Source organism: Sceloporus occidentalis, unplaced genomic scaffold, assembly GCF_023333645.1.
Source record: "Sceloporus occidentalis isolate IW3139 unplaced genomic scaffold, rSceOcc1.0.p SCAF_8, whole genome shotgun sequence".
NCBI classification, from domain to species: Eukaryota; Metazoa; Chordata; class Lepidosauria; order Squamata; family Phrynosomatidae; genus Sceloporus; species Sceloporus occidentalis.
The window spans coordinates 2,551,017-2,569,731 of NW_028316988.1; the positions used below are offsets into that span (position 1 = coordinate 2,551,017).

An 18,715-nucleotide genomic window follows, 5' to 3' on the forward strand; every position below is an offset into this window, starting at 1 on the left:
ACTTCAAAACAGTGGCCTGGCAATCAGAAAAAACTCACTCTCTCTCTTATACTACACATTAATAGAGTCACTATTCAGCCTTTAACTAGTGAAATTATCTATGTTTTATATACCATACGCAATATATTTATTTTTATATACTGCCAGCAAAGGGAGTTTGCATGATACTAACTTAGCCGTCTTGAAGAAGTCTGAAATGGAATGGTGAAAGTTTCAGGAATGATAAAAGGATGGACTCTTCCGTGCAACATACAGTCAAACTGTGGCATATGCCACCATAAGATGTATTGATGGTGAAATGTAAGAAGGATGTGGACATGTCCAAAGGAGGATGACGAAAATGGTGAAAGGACTGGAAACCATGAAGCCCTATGAAAAGCAGCTTAGGGAGCTGAGTATGTTCAGCCTGGAGAAGAGCAGGTTGAGAGGTGATATGATAGCCCTGTTTAAGTATTTGAAGGGATGTCATACTGAGGATGGAGAAAGCTTGTTTTCTGCTGCTCCAAAGAATAGGACCCAGAACTACAGGAATAGAGATCCCACTTAAACATTAGGAAGAACATCCTTATGGTAGGAGCTGTTTGACAGTGGAAGATGCTACCTTGGGAAGTGGGATTATCTCCTTCTTTGGAGGCTTTTAAACAGAGGCTGGATGCTTTGTGCAGAATGAAGGTTGGACCGGATGGTCTTTGGGATCCCTTCCAACTGTACATTTCTATGCTGGACCAGTAGAGAGTCCTTTGGTCTCATCCAGAAGGGCTTTTCTTCTTGCCTTACTTTGAAGTTAAGACATCCAGTCTGAAGGAATGGTTACTGGCCAGTACTCCCATTTCTCGTCTGAATGCAGCTGAAACACCTGTAGTGGTAAAGCAGGAATTATGCTCCTGGTTCCAAGTCAAAATATATATATATATATATATATATATATATATATACATACATACATATACATACATATATATACATATATATACATACACACACACACACACACACACACACACACACACACACACATACATACACACACACACCAACCGACGATTCGGTGGGCAGATTCCATGTAGAGCACACCATGAAGGGATTGATGGGAGGAAAGAGACAGCGTGATGAATAGACCCAGGCACAAAAATGTCAGGTGGCGGATATGTAGATGCAAGACTGTCAAGATGGGAAGATGGCCTTTCATAACAGATGGATGAGGATTCTCAATCAATTTCAGAAAGAAAGAAAAAAGGAATAAATAATTCAACAGGCCCGGTATAAGCACTGTTTCTCAATTTTTGTACTGGGAAGCTGTAGGTAGCTGGCAGAGTCCCTCTGCGTGGCCAAAAAAAGGTTATGTTGACTTACGGTTTTGGTCGTCCACAAATACAGATAGCATCGGATTGGTTTGGAATGGTTACAGATTGGTACTTGCACAGGTAAAAAGATGCTCTTTGGGGTCTAAGGTGCTGCATGCATTCTGCAGGCCACACTTCGCCCATGTCTGAACTACAAGGGCCAGTGGTCTTAACTCAGGCACCCTGTGGGTGCAGAGAACTTACTCTTGAATTTACCTCTCATCCCACAACTGCTATCTAGGTATCATACCCTCCTCTTACCTGGAAAACTCCCATATAGCCCAGGACAGCTGCAGAAAGAGCTGATCTTAAACCAAAGATGTACAGCGGTCCCTCCACATTCACTGGGCTTAGGGGTGAAGGACATCCATGAATGTGGAAAAACCACACACAAAAAAGACTATTCTTTTTACCAAAGACAACACTTCTCTGGGAATCTCCAGGTCCTCCAGTGCAACTCTATGGCCAACATCTGCCAGACGTTGATCATGGAATCAGGCTGGAGGACCTACAAATGCCTAAAGAAGTGCTTCTAGTTCTCCAGCACAACTCTATGATCAACTTCTGGCAGAGCTGCGCTGGAGGACCTAGAGATCCCTAGAGCAAACATATTAATCATATTAATATTAATCAAAACCGCAAATAATCAAATCCGCAAAAGTCAAATCTGCAAATGTGGAGGGCCAACTGTGTTTGCAATCCCACAGCAATAGGTTTGCCAGCCACCTGGATCTCATTCAATAACTTCCTAAAAGGAAGGCCATAACTCAGTCATAGAACAGGAGATCCCAGATTCACTCACTCTGCCTAACAGAAGGGATGGCCCTGTTGTATGTTTGGTGGAGAGAATGAGAGAGGCTGCATCTACACTGCAGATTTAATGCAGTTTGAGACTGCTTTAACTGCCAAGACTCAAGATTATCAAATCTGAAATAAATGACAGGGTTCCTCTCATCCACCTGCCTTTTTGTGAACAAGACATCATGCACAGGAATGAACCCCAGGATAGGGAACGCAGAGCTTCTTGCCCTTTGCTTTGCCAAAAAAGCAGGAGAAATAGAAGTTGCTTGAACCGCGCTGCGACGCTGCTGCTGAAAAATTAATTACCAAGCCGAGGAGGAAAATTAATTTTAGAAATGCAGGAGGTTGACTTTGCCCCTACTTTCTCCCTCTTCCTTCTCCCCTCTGTGGAAAATAGGGAGGAAACCTCCTTGTTTTCCGCCGCCGCAATCCGGGAGCCGTCCAGTCGATAACCCGGCCATCAGAGCAAGGGCTGTAATTAAAAGGTCACTGACCTGGAAAGCTTGGGCCTTACTCGCAGGGCTTCTCAGTAATGATGGAGCTATTAAATTAAGGCGGTTATGAAATCAATGCTAAAAAAGCTTTCACGGTAACGAGCTTCCATTCAAGGACATGCAAACGGCCTGGCGAAATGGAGTTAAATGATGAAAAAGAAAGAAGTAATAAAAGACGGGGAGAGAGAGAGAAAGAGAGAGATTGGAATTAGCTCCTTTTCGGAAGCTGCTCCACCTGCAAATTGTTCCTTCTAGGCTCCTTGGATGGGTTATGGGTGCATTTTGGGGACCGTTCCTTTGTGACTCCCACATCCGAGGCCAAAAGAAAGAAAAGGAAAGGCTATTGGAAAGATCTAAGTTAGCCAGCAATCTTTAAGTGCAAAATGTTGATAGCTACACTGAGCAAATACAACAACCAGAAGGTGTAGGACATGTAGACTTTCTACTCACACAGAACTCTTGATAGCAAGGGGCTAGTCATGGCAGGTTTACTCTAATAATACTTAGATTCTCCTTTCACACGGGAAGTGTTCATATTTTCTGGAGTCAGACCATGGATCTAACAAACCCAGGGGCAAGAACTATTTGGACCTTGAGATGCTGCTGGACTACAAATCCCAGCAGTCTTAGTCAGGATGGGCAATGGTGAAGAATGCTGGGAGCTCTCCACACACTATGGTTCTATGATTTAGTATTGTCAACTAGGTATAGCTTTGTGTCAGCTTGGAAAGTGACCACTAGCATAGTTTATGTCCCAGCATGGTGTGATATATAGTGGTTTGAGTGTTGGACTAGCACTCTGGGAGACCAGGGTTGGATTCCCTGCTCAGCCATAGAAACCCAATGGGTAATCCGGGGCAAGTCACATTTGTGACTTACACTGATCCTAAAGCAAACCCATTGTGCCATTTTCATGGCAGAATTTGTACAGAGGGGTTCACCCTTGCCTTCCTCTGAAGAAGAGAAAACATGAGCCCGAGGTTATCCAGCAGGTCTCTATGGGCAAGCAGGGATTTGAACCTTGGCCAGAGGACGGCCATGGCAAACGTCCTCTGAACAAGGCTCGCCTTAGCCATAAGACAAAAATGATGTGAAAGGCACACAGCAATGACTCCCAGTATCCAGCCCTTAAAGCACTATGCTGTCTGGGTTTACGGAGGAAGAAAATGTAATTGTGAACTCCTAGTTTATAAAGAATTTCATCACTTGCATCCTCTCCTGCTTTCTCTCCTCCTGTCAAGCGGCTCTTCCTGAAGGCTTCCCCTAGCCGTCATCACTTTGTCTCCCTGAATGGCCCTGACACCAGACACCGGAGACCATGGGCAACCAAGCCTTGGCAGAAGACTTCTGCCCTGCAGATTCCACATCTTCCCTATCAAGTTTAGGCAATGAAGCAGATCAATGGAGGCAACTTGCAGAGGAGGGCACTGTTTCCCTTGGCCTCCTACTCATCTCTCCAAATAAGAGCCTCTTGCCCCCGCTGGGAGCAGTTTGTTTGCTCTATTACAAGCCCCGGGTCGGCTTTGACAATTGGGTTCCCTTTGCGATTGCGGCTTTATTTATTAAATTTATTGGACTCTCCAACCGGCAAATGCCCTCGGGGGCAGTTCACAGCCACCAGAATCTAAAACCTTCAATAGGTTACCAACACACACACAGACACACACATTTAGATAAGGGTTGGTTTTAATCATAGGGCAGAATCTTGTTTAAAACGGCACACTCTGCCTTTTGCATTTCAAATACAAATTGCATTTTGGCATTCAGATTTGAAAACAGGTTTAAACAATGTGTTTTTAACAGAACTGAGATTCAATTGGTTCTTTTTTTCTTTTAACCTCTGTGTGAAAAAGAAACTATCGTTTCTGCTTCTGGTACCAAATAGCCTGTTAAACTGAGGTATACCTCTATATCGTTCCATGGTGGAATTGTTTGACCGTGGGACTATGATGCTGGAGGACAGGGTTCAAATCCTCACTAAGCCACAGAAACCCACTGGGTGACCTTAGTCAAGTCACACTCTCTCAGCTTCAGGCAAAGGCAAACCCCCCTAGGAACAAATCTTGCCAAGAAAACCCTGCGATAGGTTTGCCGTAAGTCCGAAATAAAGGCACACAACAAAAACGACAACAAAGTCATACCACAAGACTGTGAAGGAAGACCTCATTTCAGGAAACAAGGAAGCTTCAACATTGTTAGCAGCAGATGATGACTTCTATCCTGCAGATAAAACGAAAGTCCATATGCTTCAACCCTGAAGCCCTTGCTTCACCAAAACACATGAGACTGAAGATCCACTGGCTCTTCTTAAAGCTTGGATCTCCTCCTCCAGGTGACCCTGCATTTCCACTTGTTCCACTGCAAAGTCAGCCGTCCCCACAAAAGCCTGAGAATATCAGATGCAAAACCCACTCCTTCCTGCAGTAAACATAGAGGGGTAGCTGTGTTGGCCATTTAGTACATTCAAACAAAAATCCACCACAAATCCTTCCTGCAGCAGTCAATCGAATGCCGTCAGGAAGTGCAGAAGCAGGACATGAAAGCAATAGACTCCCTTGGAGTTGATCTGCAGTTAATAAAAACTGGAAGCCGCAGATTTATCCTCTTCCATAAAATGGTCTAAATCTACCTAACGCTGTGCGCTACGTATCTTAGGGCAGACGTTCCCATCTTTTAGATCCCTTCAAGACGGGGAGACATCCCTTCTTCGAGACTGAAGTCCTGCTGATTCTCTGGCACCTTCTTGAGATGCAAGGTCTGCCCAAGTGGACCTCAATGGCCTAAGGTTCTGCAAGAGGTTAGCAGGGGTTCTGCAACACATCGCAATGGCGGGGAAACATTTTTTTGAGTCAGCCCTCCTTATCCACAGATTTTTTTTAACCACGGATTCAAGCATCCATGATTTGAAAATCTATTTTAAAAAGTATAAATTCTAAATAGCAAACCCTGATTGTCCATATTATATAACAGACACCATCTTGCTATGCCACTGTATATAATGGGACTTGAGCATCCATGAATTTTGTTATCCATAGGGGGGTCCTGGAACCAAACCCCAGTGGATACTAAAGACCCATTATACCAGTAGTCCCCAAACTGTGCTCTTTAAGGGATTTTGGACTTCAGCTCCCAGGATGCTTGAATCTGTGTGGATAAGGAGGGTTGACTGTACATTTCTGTCTCCCATAACTTTTGCCATGCACCTGCTAAAACCATTTTTCCTGGTGAGTTTAACTTTTTCCTCCTTCCCCCATATCCTCTGCTTCTGCTTGCCATAGTCACGAACAACAGATTTGTTTTTATATAACCAAAAATGCAATGGCAAGTGTTCTCTGATATATTCAGAAGAGCAACCTCTGCTCTTGTCCTTCCCACAGAAAGAAATTTGCAACAGAAAGGAGGAAACTCATAAATTCCACCAAAGGCCGGCACAAGGCTTTAAAAATGGGAGTGGGAGAGGAGATAAATGATTCTAATAACTAGAAGTTTCTCATTAGAGTCTCCTTTTTACTCAGGAGTTTAAAAGGAGTCAGTGTCCAAGGACCAGGAATCTCATGCAAATCTTCAAAAGACCTTGCAGAACTAGGATGGTGTCTGAACATTTGCATTTGTGTGAGTGTCTCTCCAAGGCCCTTGTCAACTTATGGCAACACCATGCGTTTCATAGGGTTTCCTTAGGCAAGGACGTTTTGCCAGTTCCTTCCTACGAAACACAGCCTACAGAATCTGGTATTCATTAGCGGTCTCCCCTCCAAGCACTAATCAGGGATATGTCCGCAGCAAAAGGAAGAAGAAGGAAACGGTAGGGTCACTGCGTGGAGAAGATGGCAAAATGCTAACAGAAGACAGAGAAAAGGCAGAATTACTCAACACCTTCTTTGCCTCAGTCTTCTCAGAAAAGGCAAAGGGTGCTCAACCTGAGGATAATGGAGCAGAGGACAGAATAGGGGAATTTCAGCACAGAATAAGTAAAGAGATAGTAGAGGAACACCTTATTAATCTAAATGAATTTAAGTCTCCGGGACCAGATGAACTCCATCCAAGGGTATTAAAAGAACTGGCAAATGTAATATCGGAGCCATTGGCAATAATCTTTGAAAACTCCTGGAGAACAGGAGAGATCCCAGCCGACTGGAGGAGGGCAAACGTTGTCCCCATCTTCAAAAAGGGGAAAAAAGAGGATCCCAACAATTATCGTCCAGTTAGTCTGACATCAATCCCAGGAAAGATTCTGGAGCAGATCATTAAACAGAGAGTCTGTGAACATCTAGAAGGCAATGCCATAATCACAAAAAGTCAACATGGGTTTCAGAGAAACAAGTCATGCCAGACAAACCTAATCTCTTTCTTTGATAAAATTACCAGCTTGGTAGATGAAGGGAATGCTGTGGATATAGTATATCTTGATTTCAGTAAGGCCTTTGACAAGGTTTCCCATGACATTCTTGCAAACAAGCTTGTAAAATGTGGGCTAGACAAAGGAACTGTTAAATGGATCTGTAATTGGTTGACCGGCCGAACCCAAAGGGTGCTCAACAATGGCTCCTTTTCATCCTGGAGAGAAGTGACCAGTGGGGTCCCACAGGGCTCTGTCCTGGGCCCAGTGCTATTCAACATCTTTATCAATGACCTGGATGACAGAATTGGGAGCATACTTATCAAATTTGCAGATGACACCAAATTAGGAGGAATAGCTAATACCCCAGAGGACAGGATCAAGATTCAAAATGACCTGAATAGACTAGAAAGCTGGGCCAAAGCTAACAAAATGAAATTCAACACAGAGAAATGTAAGGTATTGCACTTAGGGCGGAAAAATAAAATGCACAGATATAGGATGGGTGACACCTGGCTGAATGAAACTACGTGTGAAAGGGATCTAGGAGTCCAAGTAGACCACAAGTTGAACATGAGTGAACAGTGTGATGCGGCAGCTAAAAAGGCCAATGCTATTTTAGGCTGCATCAATAGAAGTATAGTGTCTAGATCAAGAGAAGTAATAGTGCCACTGTATTCTGCTCTGGTCAGGCCCCACCTAGAATATTGTGTCCAGCTCTGGGCACCACAATTCAGAAAGGACATTGAGAAACTGGAGCGTGTCCAAAGGAGGGCAACAAAAATGGTGAAGGGTCTGGAAACCATGCCCTATGAGGAACGACTTAGGGAGCTGGGGATGTTTAGCCTGGAGAAAAGAAGGTTAAGAGGTGATATGATAGCCCTGTTTAAATATTTGAAAGGATGTCATATTGAAGAGGGAGCAAGCTTGTTCTCTGCTGCTCCAGAGAACAGGACCCGGAACAATGGATGCAAGCTACAGGAAAAGAGATTCCACCTGAACATTAGGAGGAACTTCCTAACAGTAAGGGCTGTTCGACAGTGGAATGCACTTCCTCGGAGGGTGATAGAGTCTCCTTCCTTAGAGGTCTTTAAACAGAGGCTGGATGGCCATCTGTCAGGGATGCTTTGAATTGGATTTCCTGCATGGCAGGGGGTTGGACTGGATGGCCCTAGTGGTCTCTTCCAACTCTATGATTCTATGATTCTATGATTCTATGATTCTATGACCCAACATAGCTTCCAAGATGAGTCAGGTATAGGTTTGTGTGCAGCAAAGAGGGTTGGTTTGTGTGGGTTTTCTCCCCCTCTTTGCTTTGGTAATCATTAGCCAAGTAATTCATTAGACGCTTTAATCGGGTCAGCGTCTCTCTCTCTCTCTCTCTTCTGGCCTCTTCTGCCAGTTTGTTGACGTTGCCCCCTCCCTTCCAAATCTTTGCTTCTTCCCGGCCGGGCATTTATTAAAATTAAACAGATTAGATGAAGCCTCAGATATTTATAACAACAACAACAATAAGAATATTCCGTAAAGCCGGCAACCGGGGAGCGCAGCACCAAAACACCCCAGACGTTTGTCTCTACATTGCTCTAAGTACCTTTTGCAAATGAAATCCTATCCCATCCGAAAGAGAAGTACAAGGAAGAGACAGGAACACGGGGAATAACTGGTACAATGCAACGGCCGCTATAATACAGCACCATATCACAGGGTATTTTGCTTGGATTGTGTTATTTTTTGGTGGGGCGGGCAAGGACCAGAAGAAAAGGAGCCGCGAAAGGATCTCTCTTGGCAACTATAGATTTCATCTCAGGTTACCGTGGGTAATCAGCGCAGCTTTTAGGCTCAGCTTTCCTTTGCTTCATTGCTTTGATGATAGAGTTGAAATCCCAAAGCTTTTATGATTAATTACTCCCCGTAGGTCCGCATATTTCAAGGGGAAAAATATGAGAGAGAGAGAGAAAGGAGAAGAGAGAAACAGATGTAGAGAAAAAGACCCGCGTGACAAAATAGCAGCCCTGGAAGCAAAAAGTTTCAAACGCCGTTTGTGACGGTGAGGAACGTCTTGGAGGTGTGAGCCCCGAATGTCGAAAGGTCGCTGCGTCCGGAGGGTCTGTAATTCAGTGCCTAATCAAATAAAGATGTCTTTTTCTGCAATACAGAGGGCAGACGTCGCAGGTCTTATGGTTTCCGCACGTTCTTTATCTCTACAATCTGGCCACCGTCTGACACTGAATCAGGTGTCTTTAGGCCAAATGAAACCAATAACAACGGATGCGGTTTTTCATGTCACTTTTTGTTAGAAATTTAACAAATTGGTTAATTTCAGGTGTGAAAGGACTTTAGATTCAAAGGTGGGGGATAATGGGACGAACGTATTTGTCCACCCTGGTCTGGCTTTGACTGCATATCCCTTAAAAATCTGATTTTGGGCTTGTCTATACGGATAAAATACTGCTCATTCCAGTCTAACAGACTGTGATCCGACCACACAGGATTTGCAGGACTGAATCCAAAATACCCCTCCATCTTTCTCTGTTCTTGCTCTGACATCTTTAAAACTTTAGATCCTCACTTCTTTTAATATCCTTGAAGATATTTATGGTAGAAGGGCCAGAGACAGAGCAGCTTCCATCTGCTGGAAATGATGCTGAATTTACCGAGACGCGGTTCCTCTTTGCTTCTGAAAGGACTCGGCAGTCAATTGCGTGCCCTTTTAGACTGTGAAAGGCAGGCTGACCCCAAATTTAACCTTAACCCGACCTCATTTCACAGACCATGGCTGTGCCCTTCATTGCAAGTCCTGGCTATCTTCTGAAGCCATTGACCGTTTCACCTGCAGATGGCCAGCCCTTCAGCAAATACCACGAAGGAGTCACAACGGGCCAAAGTGAAAACCTGTAATGCTCTATGGTTCTTCCTTTCGAGAGGGTATCAGTTTAGAAGTCTGCAACCTAAGCTGCTATTGCTCCATGTTATGTTTCAACAGCAACTTGTGTCGCTTCACAGTTGCAAAACACAAGCAATTCAAGTACAGTGGACCTTTACCTTACATGGAGATTCGTTCCGGACACACACACCCTGCATAAGGCGAAAAATTCGTATGCGTGAGCCCCATTGAATATAATGGGGCTCGTGTTCGCAGCACAGCAGAGGGTGTGGACTGTGGGCACGCATGCCATTCATTCTTTCCCCGTGCGGCTTCATGTATGACACGGGCGCACTGTATATTGGTTTCAAGAAGCGGTATCATTAAACTGGCATCACCCAGCACAAAAACTCATGGTGTCACCCCTGCACTGACTTTCCCTCATACCACCCTTAGTAAAGTTTTTCTGCATTCACGTTATGCGCAAATTGTAATTCCCATTTATCACTGAATGTAAAGGCAACCGTTGTGACATAACCAAGAAGCAAAATTAAAATTCTACCTTTTAATTACAGCCGTCTTCTGCACAGCCTAAATGTATCTACATTTACATTGTTTCATGTGGTTAAAGTGAACATTTGGTAAGATGTGATGTTTTTAAAGAACGATTCAAAACAGTAAAAAGAATTTAAAACATGAGGCCTCTTCTTTCTTTACCCAAGGAACCTCACACTACTTACACCTTCTCTTCCAAGGAGCTTCAGTGTTTTAAAGGGTGAACGCCACAACCCATTTCGGCCAAAAGGCAGACCTTTGGAGAGCAGTGGTGTGACCTGCCTTAGGATTGTCATATGGTGCTGCCTGCCCTAGTGGCGCCCCAGGTTTTGAGTATATTGGTCACCAAAACATTTTAAATATGGACTTACTTACCACAAATCTGCTAATTGTTGGAGGCATAATACTGTTAATGCTTCTCTAACCTATATGTTTTGGAAATGCTGCATAGCTGCCCCAATTTTTGGCTGGAAGCAATTACACGAATACACCTGGCACTGGAAGATTCTCTCATATTTATTCATATTCCATAAACTACTTACTTGTGTCTTGGAACTTAACACATGGTCAATGGAAGTGGATCATTTGCGCCCTCTTGACCACTAAAAGACTGATACTCCAGTATTGGAAAGGTAACACATTCCCACCAATGTTAGAAAATTTAAGAACGCTTCCAACACTTGAAAGATATAGCAACGCAATCTACAATTGGACTTATATTTAGCTATGTGGTCTACTTCTATTGAAATGTATGAGCAATGGTTTCTCTTTGTCATCTCCTTATTCCTTATTGCCATGTTAGAACATCGCAACAAGTAACTGAAAGCCTTGCAGTGTATTTTTACTTTGCATAGTACTTTCAATAAAATCTTTAAAATTTCAAAGATTAACAGCTGCAAAACACAAAGCCTTGTCCTGAAGATTTGTGGGTTTGGACCCATGAGGATGCTTCCGGAGTTCAAGAGGACATGGGGGCGAGGGAGACATCAAGATGACATATCACACAAGGGGAAGAATAGGCTAAACAAACGGGAAAAACGTTTCAGCAAGAGAAAAAGGTTATAAAGGACAGGTTGAGATCTTAGTGAACTGTTACGATCTGGTACCTTTTTTCTTAAGAAACAATCTTCTAGTTGCAAGCGGACTTTGGCGGACTCGGGTGTTTTGTAGAAACTTCACTGCCGTTGCGATCTGTGCGGAAAAGAGGAAGATGTTTAAACCAGGTGACACTCAGAATCCAGTTTGCAAACACACACACAAAGCATTAAACAAGGCAGCCCTAATGTCAAAATCCCATGTAACAGAAAGCACTTTAACTGTGCTGAAATACTGCAGATCAAGCACCGACAATCTGTCAAAGATCCCCGGAAGATAAGATCTAGCACAAGCTACATGCATACACCCTTCAGACAAATTCTGCTTCTTCTGTGATGCATACACCCATTTCAGAGTAAGATCACAACTTTTTAACACCATTTTAGGCCACACACCTTGAAAACCACAAGCAGAACAATTCCAGAAAGGGGGCAAATAAGGAGACATGAATAGCAGTCTCCCTAATCTTTGCCGGTGGGGATATCATGAGATTGGGCCATTATAATAAAGATGCTATTATAGCAAAGATGTCTAAACGTCAGGAATTAGACAATTCAATGTAAAGACACCTTTTGTTGCTGTTAACGTTAGGAGTAATGATTTGGGGCCTGTCCGCACTGCAGAAATAATCCATCTTGACACCACTTTAACTTCACGGCTCAATGCTGGGATTCTGGGAATCCTGGTTTTGTGAGACATTTAGCTCTGGTGCCACAACAAACCACAATTTCTAGAATCCCACAGCATTCAGCCACGGCAATTAAAGCGGTGTCAGACTGGATTATTTCTGCAGTGTGGACACAGTCTCAAGAGAAATGGGTATGTTTAGCTTGGAGAAGAAGAGAAAACTAAGAAGTGACACAACAGTAATCTTTAAATATCTGACGGGATTTCAGAGATGATAGAACAAGTTGGTTTTCTGTTGCTGCAGAGAGCAGAGAAGAAACCACTGGATTCAAATGATGAGAAAAGAGGTTGCATCTAAACAGAAAGGTGAGATGTAAATGTGATAGAGAGAAAGAGAGATAGGAAGACTGATAGATCTCCCTGTATCCGTAACAAACATAAAAGTGCCCTTCCAAAATGTTAAGACATTTGGATGGCCCCCAAACCCCTTCATGCATCTCTCTCCATAGGAACCCATACTAGCTATCAAAGAGTTGCTTCCATTGGACCCTATTGGTTCGCCATTTAGTTTCAGAAGAACCTGGGCTTAGAAAAGGAAAAGAAGGTGATTTAATGGGCGCTGCGATCCTTTCAACCACAGCATTTTCAAGGCAAGGGTTGGAGAACATCCTTGTCTCTGTTTTTGAGGAGGGAAACAACCCAACCCAAACCTCTTGCCATAACTCAAGCAAATGCCTGTCATCACCTGGTTTTCAAATATGCATCTCAGGTCAAAGAGCAGAGTTCTGATGGGTTTTAATGGCCCTTTTGATGTAGTCCTTGGTGCATTCCATCAATGTTGTATGTGTGCATGTGTTTTTCCCCCCTTTTAAATTGCATCTCTTATTTCTTTAAATACATTAATCAGATGAGTGTAGGCAAAACGGATCCATCGGACAATGCAATAAACATGAATTATCATCTATCCAACATGCATAATGGCTTAAAAAAACATAATAGGAGGTGTAGTTTAAATGATTAGTTATTACACCTGCGGTGGGTCTGATTCAATTGGGGAAAATCATCTTTAATAGGTTAAAAGGTTTAGATCACCCGGCTTTCCCCTTAAAGTGGCTGTAGAGAGGTATGATGGAGTATGCTGTCATTACTAATTCATTTAAGAAAAGCATGGGGGGATACAGCAAAGAACAGCATAAATGAGCCAATCCAATTTAGACATCAGGTAAGGCAGAAAAACACCTTTTTAAAAAGCATGATAAATGAATTTGGGAGGAAGATGAAATCCGCATTTTTATTTTAACGGGAAATTTGACCAAGTCCCAGCGCACTTCGGGGTTGAAGGAGAAGTGGGGAGGAATGGCAGAGGTACATGCGGCGGCGAGGGGAAAGGGACTCTCTTTTTAAAGTTTAGCACTCCATCATTCCCGATCGTAAAATGATATGGAACCCACCCACCCCTCCGCGACACATAAAGTGGCACTTTGGTCTTGTTTATGCCCCTCTCGAACTGCCTCGCTGGAAACGCCAGTGATAGGGAAATTGCCCATTTAAACGGCGCGGGTCTCGATGCGCCAGATGCAAAAGGATAAACGGCACAAATTAATAACCGCGGGGGGAAATGTGCTGAATAAGAAGGATGTCCGAATAAGCAGAGGCAGGGATGTGCCAACATATCAAAAGCTACTTTGCTTTTATATGAATGCCTTGTTCCTTCTGCAACTCTTTGACGGCCTTCCGCTGTTCGGAGGGAAAGCGATGCCCAAGGCCAAAACACTGGCAAAGGCCCACTGGAAGGCAACTCTCAAAACCTTTTAGATCGTGCAGTTTGACTGACTCGAGCTTAAGGTCTCAATGGGAGGAATTTGGAAAGGCTGGTGTATGACAGAAGATCAGGGATGAGAGGGTAGTCGGTAATGGTCAGGAACTAGTTGGCGAGGGGTTTGAGTGGTCAAGAGCGTCAGGGCCAGAAACAGAGGAGAGTTAGAGTCAGGGTTACAGTTATTTGGGATATGAATGAATGAGAGACGCGATTCAAATGTTTTAAATAAGTAATCTGGGATGTTACGCTCAAATCCTGCTTAATAAATGATGCACTTTTGCCTCTAAGAATGCTACATAAGGGATATCAGAAAGCTTAGGTTCAGACACATGGTGTCTATGGTGGCAGCAGTTAATAAAGGATGTTGGTGTCCAGAGGAATAAAGTCTTGGAGAGGATCCATGAGCGCATCTAGGAAGAAAATGTCTCATCGTTGTTGTTGTTGTTGTTGTTGTTGTTGTTCTTGTTATCCTTTATGTCCTGCCTCCCTCCCAACAACTGGATTCAAGGCGCCTAGCAACATATTTAAAACAACATAGATTAAAACTATACGAAATTTTGGATAAAGGTATAAATACAGTGGGACCTTATTATCCACCGGGGTTTGGTTCCAGGACGCCCCAGGGATAACAAAATCCATGGATGCCCAAGTCCCATTAAATATAGTTGCAGAACAAAATGGTGTCCATTATATAAAATGGCAAAATCAAGGTTTGCTATTTGGATTTTATACTTTTTTGAATATTTTCAAGCCATGGATGCTTGAAATTTCTTAAGTTCTTATCAGAAACAACCCATTAATCGGTTACTTACGCCGGCCAAAATAAGTGAATATGGTATGATACAGCATAGATCATGCCTGCTATGGATCTGCTGTTATACTGGCAGATCCCCAGGTGATTTGCAATAGATAGCAGTGGAGACTTTTAGTTACTTAAAGCAAAACCAGGCAAACTTTCTTCTAGTCAAGGCTGCATTCTGGGGTTTGCATGTAATCCAGAAAGGGGCTGCCACATATACAGACCTCAAAACCACTATACCATGATGGGAAAAAGGTGATATATTCAAAGGAGGTTTGTACATATTCCCATGTGGCTGAGAGGGTGCCACTTTCCTATGGTTACACAGTGGGTTTCTATGGCTGAGTAGGGATTCGAACTCTGGCCTTCCGCTGCACATATTGGATCTCAAATCTTGGGCTACAGATCCCTGGCTATCGATAATATTGTCTCGGGTTTATGGGGCATATAGTCCAAAACATCAGGAAGGCAGCAGGTTGTTTGCCCTGGCGGTCCAGATTCATATCCTGTTTGGAGAAAAAGACCCGGCACATTGCTGACTTTGCTAAACAGAAACCTCACCCTCGGCTGCAAAGAAGTATTTCCCCTCTAAACTAAGAGTAGTGCCTCTAATAGATGAAACTGACAAGGACTGTAGCTTTCTGAGCATTGCATTGGCAACACACACACACACACACACACACACACACACACACAATTGGATTTGTGCAAACCAGGAAGACAACGCCGAGCAAAAACCTACTTTTCAATAAAGCCGTTCTATCAAAAAAATGAAATCGCTCCATTAACAAGAGCTAAATTATTTAAAGGGCCTCCTCCATCATCTGTCTCATCTTTTTGCTAAAGGTCTATTGATTGAAAATGACATTACAAAATTATAGCTTAGAAAGGAAGATTCCCTCTTCCCTCCACCTTTCTCTCTCTCTTACGAACAGAAGAGAAGTCTGCAACCAGCATTGCGGGGGAAACATTTCCATTTCCTAGGGCAGCTTCCTCGAAGTTTCCAGGCCTCCGGAAAAAGAGATAACTGATTAGAAATCAGAATAACTATCTACCTCAGTTGACCAAGTAGACGTCTTCTTGGGCATGGCTTCTTTAACAGAAGATAGCATGGAATAGCAATGGGAAAGAAGAGGGATAGGTTCCTACATCCCTTCCACACCACTCAACATTGGCAAACAATCATTGTAGTAATTGCATGGAAGAGAGAACAATACACAGATTAACATGGAAATCACTCCTCCCTACCCAGGGTCACACAGTATGTATGTATGTACGTGTATGTATGTATGTGTATATTATATGTATGTATGTATGTATGTATGTATGTATTATGCCCAACTCTCTTCCATGCCAGCGTTCTCTGAAGATGCCAGCCACAGATGCTGGTGAAGCATCAGGAATAAACTCTTCTAGAACATGGTCACAGAGTCCGAAAACCCCACAAGAAACTATGGATGCTGGCCATGAAAGCCTTCAGCTTCACATATATTCCCACTCTTTCATAATTCAAGCTTCATGGCATGTTGTGTATTCCCAACATGCCATAAACTGAAAGTCTGCGTTTCTCTAGCACTCTCCCTATGCCAATGTTGCTAAAAAGCATCCAGCTAGAGAGGATCAGGAGGAAAAGGGGACTCGGGAGGCACAAAAAGGCTTTGCAAAAAGGAGCTTCACTGTTGGAGGCTTTGTTAACTGAATCATGCTTATATGACGAGGAAGAGGAGGAAACTGGGGACAATCCAGTGGAATCCAGTAACCAGTATGAGCCCCTACACTAAAAATGTCCAAGGTTTGATCCTAAATAGGTACGTATTGCCTTAGGGAAAGTACCACTGTAATAATGATTTCACATAATGTGGTCTTATGTATTTACGTGCTGTCCTTTTATGGTTTTATTCAGCCCCCAAAGAAGGCCTTAAGAACGCTCACAGGTTGAAACACGTTGGGTTTTTTGACTAATAAAAAACACCACCTTCTGAGCATCTTCAGACTTGTCTCCTGTTTCTTCTGTGGATATTTTAACTGAGCCAAAAAAAAAGTTATAATCTTGGAGCAAAGAAGGAGGTAAAGGCTTTTTACATGACTGTTGAATGGGATACTCCCATTTCACCACCCGTCTTTACATTTCCCAGTTCAAGCTTTGGAACTGCAATGGGAGCAACTGCAGAGAAGCCTGATCCAAACGTTGGGAAAGACCTATACCAAGTACCTTTGAAATTCCTGTTCCTGTAATATTTTCAAGAAGAAATACATATATACGCACTGTGCATATGTTGTTATGCTTTTTTAAAAGGTTTTCACGTTAATGTGGAAACAAGGCAAAACAAGACCAAGGGGCAGAAGTGCAGAAACATGAGACAGAGCCAAAATGGTCCAATTTCTCCATCCTTGTTCAGAATAGCTTTTCAAAAGAGCAATAAAGGAGAGTCAAAATCCACGATGGCTCTACATAAGGGACATTAAGAAGATTGTGTTCATTCGCTCTACATAAGGGACAAACCTTCTGGTCTTTAAATAAGGGACATGCCTTACAGTAAGTTTAATAGTTTAATTCTATTTTAATTCCAATAGTTTAATTCCATTTTAATTGTCATTTTGGTAGGTTTTTATTTGTACCGTATTGTGTTTTTGGACTGTAAGCTGCTCTGAGTCCCAGTTTTTTGGGGGAGGGGGGTACAAATAGATGGAAGAAGGTGGAGGAGGAGGAGGAGAAAAGGAAAGAAGAGGAGGAGGAGGAAGAAGAAAAGAAAAAAGAAGAAGAGGTGAAGAGGAGCAGGATGAAGAAAAGGAGGAAGAGGAGGAGGAGAAGGAATAGGGAGAAGGAGAAGAAGAAAAAGAAAAAGAGGAGGAGGAAAAGGATGAAGAAGAAGAGGAGGAGGAAGAAGGGAAAGAAGAAGAGAAGGTAGAGGAAAAGGAAAAGTAAGAAGAGAAGGAGGATAAATAAGAACAGGAAGAAGAGGAAAAGGAAGAAGAAAAGGAGGAGGAGGAGGAGAAAAAGAGGATGAAAAGAAGAAGAGGAAGCAGAGGAGGAGGAGGAAGAAGAAGAAGAAGAGGAAGAGGAGGAGGAGGAGAAAGAGGAGAAGAAGGAGAAGGAAGAGGAGAAGGAATAGGGAGAAGGAGAAAAATAAAAAGAGGAGGAGGAGGAAAAGGAGGAGGAAGAAAAAGAGGAAGAAGGGAAAGAAGAAGAGAAGGTAGAGGAAAAAGCAGAGGAGGAGGAAAAGGAAGAGAGGAGGAAGAAGAAGAACAGGAAGAAGAGGAAAAGGAAGAAGAAAAGGAGGAGGAGGACGAAGAGGAAGAGGAGGAGGAGGAGGAAGAAAAGTAAGAAGAGAAGGAGGAAGAAGAGAAGGAGGAAGAAGACGAAGAAAAGGAAGAAGAAGAGGAGGAGGAGGAGACCCCTGGCATCCCTTGTTCAGAACCATTACGCACTCAGACCCAAAGTCTTGCTCCTAATGCTCTGAAGCCTGGCATCAGGTAGAAGGGAAAGGAAGGCCCACCCCTGTCAGAGTGGTTGTGGGGGGAGAGAAAATGCTGCGTTTTAAGTAAGATGGGAAAGGAGGGGGGGGAAGTATCCGTCCTCTTGTCAGGAATAGCTTGACAAATATGGCCATCAGTGGCACAAGGAAGTAGTTGCAAAGCAGCTGTTAATCAGGGTAACACATCGCAGAACGCTGATGCTAGCAGTCGTGAAAAAATGCAAGAGGCTAATTATGAAGCTATATATCTCGCTAAAGAGGCACCGCTCCTCCTCGAGATTCCAGATAGAGCAATCTCACAGTGACAATCCCGGGTTGGATACACACATATATGTGCACACCCGCACACAACACCGCTCCGCTTTCCAAATCAGAGGTCCTGAAAAGATTAAAAATACACATAAAATTATTTGCAAGCATGAAGTTTGGAGATTGGGCAAACAGGAGCTTGTCCATTCTGGTTTCCTCTCCGCTGACTTGGAGATCGGCTTCAAACCAAAGCGG

The 18,715-nt window shown here is 43.3% G+C and overlaps 1 protein-coding gene across 1 annotated transcript in view; it reads right to left on the reverse strand.

Moving 5' to 3' along the window:
- PEX14 (peroxisomal biogenesis factor 14) overlaps positions 1-18,715 on the reverse strand; it is a 95,837-nt gene that overhangs the window by 39,355 nt on the left and 37,767 nt on the right. Inside the window, exon 3 of the mRNA XM_089534173.1 lies at positions 11,502-11,586. Coding sequence (XP_089390299.1) covers positions 11,502-11,586 — 85 coding nt within the window. The remainder of the gene's footprint in view (positions 1-11,501; positions 11,587-18,715) is intronic.